The sequence below is a fragment of the Budorcas taxicolor genome, chromosome 8, assembly GCF_023091745.1.
Source record: "Budorcas taxicolor isolate Tak-1 chromosome 8, Takin1.1, whole genome shotgun sequence".
Taxonomy (NCBI): domain Eukaryota; kingdom Metazoa; phylum Chordata; class Mammalia; order Artiodactyla; family Bovidae; genus Budorcas; species Budorcas taxicolor.
Genome location: NC_068917.1, coordinates 116,201,174 through 116,212,290, shown reverse-complemented (window position 1 = coordinate 116,212,290; position 11,117 = coordinate 116,201,174). Strand labels below are relative to the sequence as shown.

Genomic DNA, 11,117 nt, shown 5'->3' with positions numbered 1-11,117 from the left:
TGGATGTGAGAGTTGGACTGTGAAGAAGGCTGAGCGCTGAAGAATTGATGCTTTTGAACTGTGGTGTTGGAGAAGACTCTTGAGAGTCCCTTCGACTGCAAGGAGATCCAACCAGTCCATCCTAGAGGAGATCAGTCCTGGGTGTTTATTGGAGGGACTGATGTTGAAGCTGAAACTCCAATACTTTGGCCACCTCATGTGAAGAGCTGACTCATTTGAAAAGACCCTGATGCTGGGAAAGATTGAGGGCAGGATGAGATGGTTGGATGGCATCACCGACTCAATGGACGTGAGTTTGGGTAAACTCTGGGAGTTGGTAATGGACATGGAGGGCTGGCATGCTGCAGTCCACGGGGTCGTAAAGAGTCGGACATGACTGAGCGACCGAACTGAACCGAAGGGAGCATCTGTGACCCTGTCATCATCAGCGGGCTGTCCTTGGTCACAGCTGCTACTGCCCAGAAGCATGAGAGCTTCAGCAGCAGCGTGTGGGTTTGCTGGTAATTTCCAATCTGGCACTGGAAATAAAGAGTCTTACTTAAGATCAAAACTGAGCGTCCCTCACGCTTGCCTTTCCGGATCTGCTTCTGCCACTTGGGTTCTCACTTTATAGAACAATTACTGTCCTGTTTTGAGTTAAAGACGAATAGCTATCAATGGTTTAATGCATTCTCACCTTCAGAAAGCATTTCAGTTTTAATGACAGTTTTCAAGGAGATAACGCCAAGATGACCACTGTAGAGCTGAGGCGTTGTAGCAGACAGTCGGGAAAATATTCTGAGCAGGAGCACATTTTCTGATGTTTCTGTATTTTCTCCCCATGAGCTGCTCCCTCCTACTTCCACAACCAGAGGTGTAAGCTCCTGGTTGAGAACTTAATTCCCTTCTCGTTTGATATTTCCAACCTGGAACATTCAATGATTATATAAATTTACTTCACCACTGGAAACACAAGCAAAGTTTAAACACTTAACCACTGGGCATCACTTTGTTTTCCACAAAGAGAACCAGAAGAGTAAGAAATCACGTTTACCTGAAGGAAGAAAATGACAGCTGCTGTTGGATTCTGCAATGGAAGCCAGATAGCACAGTGTCTGGACTGTTTCTGAAGTTACAGCTGCTCCAGCCCCTGAGGGTTTGTCCATTATCTCCATGGAAAGACAAGGCGAACCGTTTATTCTCCTTAAGAACCCTTAAGGTTCCCCCTAAGGGTCTCCGGTTGCTTCTGTGGAGTTGTGTGTAAGCCACCGTAGGACTGAAAGGGCAGCCAGCCTGGCTCGGTGAGAACAGTGGCGTAGAGACCGTGGCTCAGGCCCACGTCTCCCGTTTGGGCAGATACAGACAGCGAAGCGGATGGGCATGGAGTCTGCCTTCACCAATGAGTTAACTAACATGAAAGGTTACAAACTATGCTCTCATTTCACCTTTGAGCTCATTTTACAACAATAACATGAATAAGCCGTGAAGGAAAAAAATAAGCTGAAGACTGATGAAACAAAGGAAACCAATGTACTAAATATCCAAACTGATTTTATTATATTCCAGCTCCGGGGAGAACTGGAGACTTCAGATTCCACGGGATTCTCCTAGTTCAGGTTTTAGAATGCACTCTTCATTTTGGCTGATAATCTGCTGTAATATTTAGGACGGAGAAAGCAAAAGATATGAGTAATTATAATAACCATAGCCTTGCTTCAATTTTTTCATATTGTACAAATTCACAAAGCTATATTAAAAAGGAAAAAAATAGTTTATTTCTCTGATACAGAATATACAATATTGCACTCATGTTGCAAGTAGTGTGTAAAAAAAGAATATTTAGAATGCCATTGCAATTGTCTGGGCCTGACATTTCATGGCATCACCAACAATAACTAGCAATGCCCTTTAACCCACTGAAAAGGCCAACGCTTGATAAAGCCTGCTTTTTATTCCAGCATCAGTGACCAGCAGTTTAAAAACTATATGCATAATAAGGAAACTTCAGTTATATAACTACCTTTCAGTCACATAACTACCTTTAAGTCTGAGGCACTGGTAATCTGTATCCACATATTAAAGAACTAGATACGGTCAAGCTATTTTCCAGGTTTTATCAATAATTTTTTAATAACTTTTCCTTTCCATTGTACTTGATCCTGTTACCTAATATGCTATTCTTTCCTGAACAAATGAGACTATTTTGCAGCAATACCTATTGTTCTTCTTTGTGAAACCAATTATAAACTTTTTTATTCAGACTGAGCTACAGTCTGATTTTCTCAGTCACTTAGCAATTTGGGTTAATTCTGATTTAGGAAAGGATTTCCCACCTCCAGCCACACACTCAGGCCCTGAGCTGAGGCCTGAATCCAGACACACAAGAGGGAGTGTTAACCTGATCCCGCTGGGGTCTGGGGACACCCTGTTCCTGCCTCACACACCCTGACATTCACTTCCTAGAGTCACTGTCACTCACACACAAATGCTTCTGGAAGACCTCAGAGCTTTTAAACAGTGACCAACTTGCTCTCCTGCTTCTCATCTGTCACTTGGGTGGTTGGTAGCTGTTCCTGCGTCACGTCTGACTCTGTGCGACCCTATGGACTGCAGCCTGCCAGGCTTCTCTGCTAATGGGATCCTCTAGGCAAGAGTACTGGAGTGGGTTGCCATGCCTTCCTCCAAGGGATCTCCAGGACCCAGGGGTTGGACCCGCGTCTCCTGCATCTCCGGCACTGCAGGCAAGTTCTTTACTACTGGGCCAGCAGGCAAGCCCACGTGAACGGCAGAGTCCACATCATTTTCATCTCAGGTAAATCTGACCTAGGATACACTTTATCCTATTCTGACAGTAGAAAGGCACGTAACAATTTCACTTAAAGCATTCACATAGAAAATTAATGGAATCTGCAAACAGGGAAACTCCAAATACAAAAAGATCCTTTAGAGAAAATTCTCATCTTTGACATTTTCTTTTAAATTAAGTACAATCCAGTGGATAATAAATAGCAAAATAGCAGCATTAAAAAAAAAAAAAAAAAAAACAGGGAAAATTTTCTCAGAGCAGGGCATCTTTGTCTTTATAGAGTCTACACTGAAGAGGCACCCTCCCCAAATCCACAGCCGTGACTTACTGACAAGCAAGTCCCTACAGTACTGAGCGCAGAAGCCCCGAGCATGCCACTGACAGTCAGATGAAGTCACTTAAAGAACAGACAGAGCGATAACCCAGGGCAGCATGGCTAAAATTACACTGGTAAAGCCAAAACCACATGAAATGTCGGAAAACTATCTGAAGACCGATACTTATGTGAAAATACGTATTTAACTCTAGGCCCTATTCTCACAGCAAAAGTTACAAAAATAGAATACAGTATTAAACAGATGCATGAATATATCAAAATTGGTTTAACAAATATTTTACTTTTGAGAAACCTATTTCTCTTCCCTCCCTGTTCTAATAATTATATTCTTAGATATATTTTGATGAAACATGTAAGCTTTGACTGGGTGACAGGTTGTCTTGGGTTGTTTTCATGGATACACAAATTTCTCTCCGAAGGTTCTGAACTTGAAATTTATTTACTCTGAGTGTCATGAGCCAGGACAGGTTTAGGGTCAGAGTAACTCCTTACCAGTCACACTCCAACCCGACAGTCTCCCAGCTGCCCAAGGGGCCCTTGTTTCAAACATCCTATTCAGACAGAGCGAACTGCTGCCAAATTTGGAATGATTGCATGATAGATGAGGGTGCGAATTAGACCAAAATGTAGGGCATTTCACATGTCATGAGTCCATGTTCTGCCTAACAGAGGTCTTTTTTATCCTTTTTGGAAGTTGGGGACAAGAGAACCAAGGAGGCGTATCCGACACGGTGCCGCAGAAGAGAACCACTGACACAGATTTGAAGGAAGGATGCTTCAGTGTTCTGCCAACTCTCAAGAAACTGTCCAGGTACACAAAAAGGTTTCCTAGCAGCATTTCAACTCTTTATCTTTTTCTGTTACCACTGCATGTCCATAGCCCAACAGGAGTGGCACTCACAGTGACCCTGCAGCTCTCACTCGAAAGATGATCAACTGCACAGCTGGGAATCCACTGTGCTTAGACAGGGAGGTCTATGTGTGAGTGTGCAAGTGTGAGCACGTGTTTGCTCTTTGTTAGCCACAGTATTTGTGTAGAATACATCTTCTCATGATCACAGAACTTTGATTTAAACGGTGCCAATCTGTCCAGCATGGCTGAAAGCAGTAAACACCACGGCATTCGTGTTTGAATTTCATGCTCTTTGCCTGTTTTCTTTTCAAAATTAATTATCATTAAAATGCATCATGGTACCTATTTGTCAGCAAGCCACTCAAAAAGATGCCCTTGAAAATATTTCCAAGCAGCTTTTCCTTCTTCTGCTGCCCTCTGGAAGCAAAAATAGATCCACCTAACACAAGAAAATATTTTCCAGAGCTTCAGCTGTGTCTTAACAGTTAAAATTCAGCTAATTTCCAAGTTCTGTGTTCCCACCTTCTCCACAGCCTTTCAAACCTTCTGAAATGACAAGCTTCTTCAGTGGTGTGTTTCATTCCTGGGAAAAGAGCAATTACATGGATACTTGGGTACTCTAGACAAAACCTGGCAGTGAAGATGGGCCTGGGGTCCCAGCCATCCAGACATACTGCAAGGAGTCCCCGTCGTCCAGAAGGCTTGCTTCCTGAGGAGTAAGGAAAAAGCTGTCAATCAACACCAGTCTAGGCAACAGTTATAAAGCCAAGCATTGAATTACAAAGTTTGGTCCCTGCAGTCTTTGGTTTTATGATACTTTCTGTATCGCACACATCTCCTTTGTGCATTTAAAAATTTGAAAAGAAATAAGTAGCAAACACCGCTATCATCTTGTTGCTCTGTATCCATTTCCCTGTAGGCCTTCTCCTGAGGCAGTAAAGAAACATTTCTTTGAATGTTGATCAGTAAGGCCAGTGCTCACTAGCACAGAGCTGGGCAGCGAAGCAGAACACAGAGCAAGCGGCACACACAGAATTTAAAAGGCAAACAGGCTCTGCCCTTTCAAACACAGTCCTCTCTGAAAGACTCAGGGGCTGGCCTGAAGATGGAGGTAGCCTTATTACAGCTCAAGTCACTACGTGCACCTGAAATGCACTCCTACTTGGTGAGTACGAGCTTCTAAGCTGGAAAAGACAGAAGCGGGGAGGCAGGGGCGTCCCCGTTTGTCTGCACCATGCTCCATGGTATCTGTGCAGATGCTGAGACAGTTCCACCTCCCAGCTTCCAGTTACCCAACATTATCAAAGAGAAATGTGAAAAGAGCTGGGGAATGCCTGATATTTTTGCTTTAAAACTGAACAATATTTATCCCTAAAAAATTCAAAGGACAAGTTGCCATTCTAACGATATTAAAATCAGTAACATATATTCTATGCACAAGATAGAAAACCAGAAACCTAAATTTTGGTAAGCCTCCCATTTTAATGAATTGAAGGACAGGAAGATGATTAAACACCAGTAGACACAAGAGTGGTTTTCATGAATTTTACACTGGGAAGTATGATACCAAAATTATCCACGTGTAACTGTCAGTCACGGAGCCCAGTGGAATCACATGCAGCTTCTGTAAGTCATTCTCTAGCTCTGATGGTCTCACTTTCGAAAAGTAAATATTTTTTATCCATGGGGTAATAAATTTATGAACTTCTTATTTAATTCCGGATGGAATATTTTTATTTTACTTTACAGTACCTCTATCTACCGAGACAAAAACCTTCACATAAAATACATTTTCTTTTTCACCTAGAAAAGACATCTTCGGTCATCTCAAATTTTCTGAAATTTTCATGAAATCCTAAAACAAATCTGTATGGATTCCAACACAAATGTCACAATAAACTGGAGAAAAATTACAGCTGTAGCTTTGTTTCCACAGCTCCCAGAAGTTAGGGAACTCTCAGGCAAGTTATCCTGTGACGAAAGGTTGGCTGCATTTTGTTCAGGCTGCCAGAAGACCCTCACCAGCGAAGGTGAAGGGTCTGGAGCCTGTCCTGACTCTTTTTCAGAGGGGATGTCATGTCTGAAGGTGGTGAATCGAGGGGACTGTGGTCAGGACAGACATTGTCCTCATTTGGAGAATGAGGACATTCCACTGGAACCCATGACTGGTAATTCTAGTATTCTATTGCCCAGTGTAAAATTCATGAAAATTCACTGTCTACTGGTGTTTAATCACCTTCCTGTCCTTCAATTCATTAAAATGGGAGGCCTGCCATAAGTTGGAGAAAGGACATGCATTTCTTCCTCACAATTCTCCAAGCAGCAAGCCCTTAGGTCTCTTGGGTTGAGCTGTTTGGGGTCTATGAGAGTAAATTTGTAGAGAAAATCTTTACAGAGCTGGTGCTTGCCAATGACACACAGCAAACTGGGCAGGTTCTGTGTAACAACCATCTCTCTTCTCTTGGCGGTAACGTGAAACAGCTCAGAAGACAGGTGATGCGGTCCCCCACTCGAAAAAGCAGCACTGTGAAGAGGGAGGCGGCTGGTGAGTGAGTGCACCTCCGCTCTCCCGCAGAGCCATCCTGGGCAGCCCCCTGACCCCGTGCCACTTTCCTCTGGCCTCAACTACTTCCCTTTGCCGTGAAGGTCATGTCACCATAGACAACAGTTTGTTGCTGTTGTTGTCGTTTCCTTTTCTAGGTTACAGTCACGAAACACAGACAAACACATTTCAGACTATATGGAATTACAGAGTGTAGAGGCTGGAGACCCCCTGCTCTCCACATTCATTTTATGGACAATGGGAGCCTAAGCTGAAAGTGGGGGAGTGATTCCTAACAGAATACAGCCTCCCAGCTCCCCACTGAGAGCTCCATCAGCTACACCATGACCCTCTGGGACAGTCAGCCTCTGCAGCTTCCCTGCACCATATCAAGGTGTTCGTGGCCAACCCTAACCCTGGCCAGTCACTCACCTCAGGCCCCAAGACAACTGGTGAAAAGTGCGAGTCAATGTACAGCTCTTAGTTAAAATTCTGATCGCCTTTATACATCCTGTGGGGACTCAGGTTAGCGGGAATGCAATGATTCTCAATAAACTGCAAGGGAGTCTGTAAGTGGTGATCCTTCTGAATTCAAAAGAACACTGACTCCTTCTCTTTTTATGAACTGTCACATCTGTATTAAGACCATGGCCACTTGGGGAAGTTAGGCATTTTTCAGGCCTCAAACACAGGTGAGCTGTGTGCAAACACGTCTTAGGGCAGACTCCCCCACCATGCTGAAGACTGATACCATGTCTCAAATTAGTTTATCTCAAGGGCAGACGAAATACTTCTATCACATTAACTTTACAAACTCTTACAGCAAGTCGTCAGTGCAGGGTCAGAGAAAACAAGATGCTGTAGTGCTTAAAATCTTGGTTCTCAAAGAGAACCCTGAAAAGGTATCTTCCCTTCTCCCTTCACTACCCCAGAAACACCCTCTCCACAGAGGAGACAGTGAAAATAAACATTCCTTAGTTCCTTGAGGAAAAAACTTCCTGAGATCAGGCTTGAGATACCGACTCCAAGGGGAAGAAACACACCTCCCTTGCTGTCATCAGAGGCAAAGAAAACAGAATCACTGCCAAGCAGACCTCTAGGACATTCGTTAGGATCTAGTCCCTCCCTCGATTCAAAAAACTGAAGCTCTTTCTTGGGCACAAAGCTGCCCCAACGCATCTCCTTAGAAAGGTCTCCAAACAATCTGAACAAAATTTAGGCAAAAATCTTTTAGCCAAATGAGTGTCAAACGGCGGCGAAGATCCTCCTCCCTCTCGGCTCCGTGAAGGCCTCCAGGAAGCGCACAGCCTTTCTTTCTAGGGAGGGGAGATGGCAGTCCCCCCAGGGCCCCCGCGGACCTGACCGGTCAGCTGGCATCAAAGCTCTGGACCCACGCAGAGCCCTCAGGCTATTTCAACGCAGGCAAACAGCAGAGGTGTAAAAGCACTTTCTGATGGAGCATTTAGAATGCCGACTTCTCCTCTTTTTACAGTAATAAGCCAACTGGGAAGCACTTGGGGTACAGAGTTGCCTTTCCTGGCAGCCGGAAGCCGCCCGCTCAGGAGAGCCGGCACAGGCCCACAGGCCGGGTCTGGCAGCCCTCCGACGCAGGCGCCCCTGCGGCTCTCTCTCCCGGCCCCGAGTTGCTTTAGAAGGCAGGGTTCCCCAGCTCGGTCCCTCCCCAGGACCTCACAGGCGCGCCTCACAGCCAGCCCTCCCGGGCCCGCGGACGCACACCTCGGCCGGGGTCTCCTGAGGGCTGTCACGCGGGGCCCTGCGGCCCCTGCCCGGGCGCCTGCGTGGCCTTCTTGCAGGTGTACAGCCACTTGATGATGCGCGCGTTCCTCTCGACCACCGAGGTGGCGCGGGGCACCTGCTCCGCCAGCTCCTCCTCCTGCAGCCCCTCGGCGTCCCCGCTGCGCCGGGAGAAGCCGCTGTCGGAGGTGGCCACGCTCACGCTGCGGACCTTGAGGGCGCCGCGGTCCGACTCAGCCGAGAAGTTCTCCCGCCCGAGCGCCTCCACCACGTCGGGCTCCAGGCCGCAGTACCGGAAGAAAGTGTCCGATTCGGCCAAGGACGCGGAGCAGCGCGAGCTGAGGTCCGACTGCGAGCGCTGCAGCCCCCGGCGCCTCGCCCCCAGCAGCTCCGCGCCGCGGGGCGCAGCCGAGACCCCGGGGGGCGGCCCGACGGGCCCGGCGGGCGCGGGGGGCGTGGAGGGGCCAGGCTCGGCCCGGGCGGCCCCCTGGGCCCTGACCCCCCACTCCGCTCCCACCCGGGCAGCGCCGGGCGGCTCGGGCGTCTTGTCCTTGCTCGGCCCCTGGAAGAACTTCTTCACCAGGCTTGCCCTGGGGCTGTCGGCTCCCGACGCGCGGGCGAGCTCGCACCTCTGACGGTAGATGACCAGCGAGTCCGGCCTCAGCGGCTTCCGCGCTATAGCCCTGCGCTCCCCGGGCCCCGGGACGCACGCCTGCCCTCCGGTCGCCTCGGGGCTGCGGCCCCCGCCAGCCGGGCCTGGGCCGGCCCCGGGCGGGCCGCGCACGTACTTGGCGCGGTCGGCCGCCAGCCTCTCCACCGCGCTCCTGCGAGGCGGCCCCGCCGCGTCCGGGGCCGCGGGGGGCGCGGAGCCTCGAGACCAGAGCCGCGCGCTCCCGGGCGCGTCCAGAGCGCGCATCCTCCAGGCCCGGGCCGCCGCGGAGCCGCTCTCGGGCTGCGCGCCCGCGGGCCAGCTCCGGAGCCGGTTCCGCGTGAGCAGCGGCGCCCCGGCGCCCGGCCGCCCGGGGCGGGGGCAGAGTCCGCTCGGACCGGCGCACCGCCCGCGGGACCCGCCCCTCCCGGCCCGCCCTCTCCTCGCGCCGGGCCCGCCAGCCCGTTCCGGGTCCCGCCGGGCCTCGCGCGGCCCCGCTCCGGGCTCAGGGCCGAGCCCCGCGCGCGCGCAGGGCAGAGGGGCGGGGAGGGGCCGCGCGGGTGCGGGCGCGCGGGCCCACCGCCCCGGCCCGGCCGCGGGGCGCGCTCCCCTCCGGCGCCGGCACTTCCGGAGCGGGGAGGGCAGAGCGGCTCCGGCGCCACCCCCCACCCCCCACCCGCGGCAGGTGTCGCCTGCCCTTTGAATTCTTAAAGTGACCTCGGGATGTTTGCAAAGTGGCTTTGATTTCCTGGAGCGCTCTTGCAGGGCACTCCTCCTACACGGTAGGACAGGAAAGGCTAGGACGCGCCGCAGGACAGGCCGGTCTGTGTGTCAGGCAGAAGGGCACCAGGAACCGGGACCGGGTCCAGGCTCAGCCAGACGGCCTGCGGCGGCCCGACCAGACTGGACCGTCTGATGCCGGGGCTCGCGAGAGAGCAGCGACTGCGGAGGCAAGGCTCAGGGATTCGGGAAAACCCTGAACACATTCCCAGAAGACTGCTGTTTCCACCGTAATCAGTGTAACACGGAAACCACGGGTTCACCAGGGGAGTGAATCAGTCTAGGAATGCTGAAAACGTCTCAGGGAAAACGTTGCCAAAATTCCATTCTTTCAAAAGCTGGAAGAAGGACTGACAGTATCTGCCAGACAGTGATACGTCCACGTTATCTCCTGTGAAAGCCAACTCCGTAATACGCTGACCTTTTGAGGCGGTGGTTGAGTGCGCCTGGTGCGGGGCAACACCGCAACACGTGGGGGCAGACAGGAGGTGGCCTTAGGTCCGGGCCGGCTGCTCCTGTTTCTTGTTTTGTGTTAACAGAAATGCCAATGGGCACAACCGGACTGGTGGTGAGTGAGCAGGGGCAGAAGCTCAGTGATTTCAAACAGGTTTGGCAAACGGCACCCGCTGACCACCAACCACCCAGAATCCCAGCAGGTGCCAAGTGGGCCTTCAGACCTGGAGTTTCTCTGAGGTTATGAGAGAGAGAGAGAGAGAGAGAGCCTCTGCTGGCTCCGGGGATGGACAGACAGCACGCTGGTGGTGGGAGGGCCTGGTGGGAGCCCAACCCCCGGCTTTTGCTCAGGCTGCCTTGTCTATTTCAGGCAGAGAAAACGCGCCTTTCTAATTGCTTAGCCCCGAATGCCTCCTTTCCGTGCTTACACTGGCAGTTCAGAGAGAGAGAACTCCTAAGCATAGGGTATCCGGACTTTGTCTGAGCGGGTCCACCATTTACTAGCTCTACTCCATTGGACAGAAAACAAAGCTCTCAGGGCCTTTGCTCTGTCGTTTGTAAAAATCTTCATTTGTAGAGCTTAGAGCGTTCACTGCTTTTTAGTGAGCACCGAATGCGGTCTCTGGCCCGGCTTCTGGAGGGGCTGCCTGGTTAGACTTCTCAGTGTCTCTTGTTAGGGTCAGGCTGCTCCCCTGTGAACTAGACCACATTACTTCCACCTGCTGGGACAGTTATTAATGAGATTGTGCATATAAAGGGCTTAGCACTGTCTGGTACAGATCCAATTTTCTTTTTTAAAATTTTTTTATTTGGAAGACAATTGCTTTACAACACAGACCAACTTTTCAGTAAATAAATGTTTTAATTATGGTGGTTATGATTAGTGGATTATCACATTTTAAATAAGGTTAGTGAATTCACATATGAGTACTGAATAAAACTACTATAAAGTTGTATTTAAGA

At 49.9% G+C, this 11,117-nt stretch overlaps 1 protein-coding gene across 1 annotated transcript; it reads right to left on the bottom strand.

The window, feature by feature from the left end:
- Nucleotides 1-1,510: 1,510 nt before the first annotated feature.
- Nucleotides 1,511-9,188, bottom strand: FAM110C (family with sequence similarity 110 member C). Its single transcript, XM_052644916.1, has 2 exons — nucleotides 8,255-9,188; nucleotides 1,511-4,684 (listed from the first exon to the last, which is right to left on the bottom strand). The coding sequence occupies exon 1, from the start codon at nucleotides 9,186-9,188 to the stop codon at nucleotides 8,280-8,282; it is 909 nt and encodes a 302-aa protein (XP_052500876.1). The 3' UTR covers nucleotides 1,511-4,684; nucleotides 8,255-8,279.
- Between the last annotated feature and the right edge of the window lie 1,929 nt (nucleotides 9,189-11,117).

Bases quoted from the DNA above. Each gene is read 5' to 3' on its own strand.
- FAM110C (XM_052644916.1), bottom strand. From the start codon at position 9,188: ATGCGCGCTCTGGACGCGCCCGGGAGCGCGCGGCTCTGGTCTCGAGGC.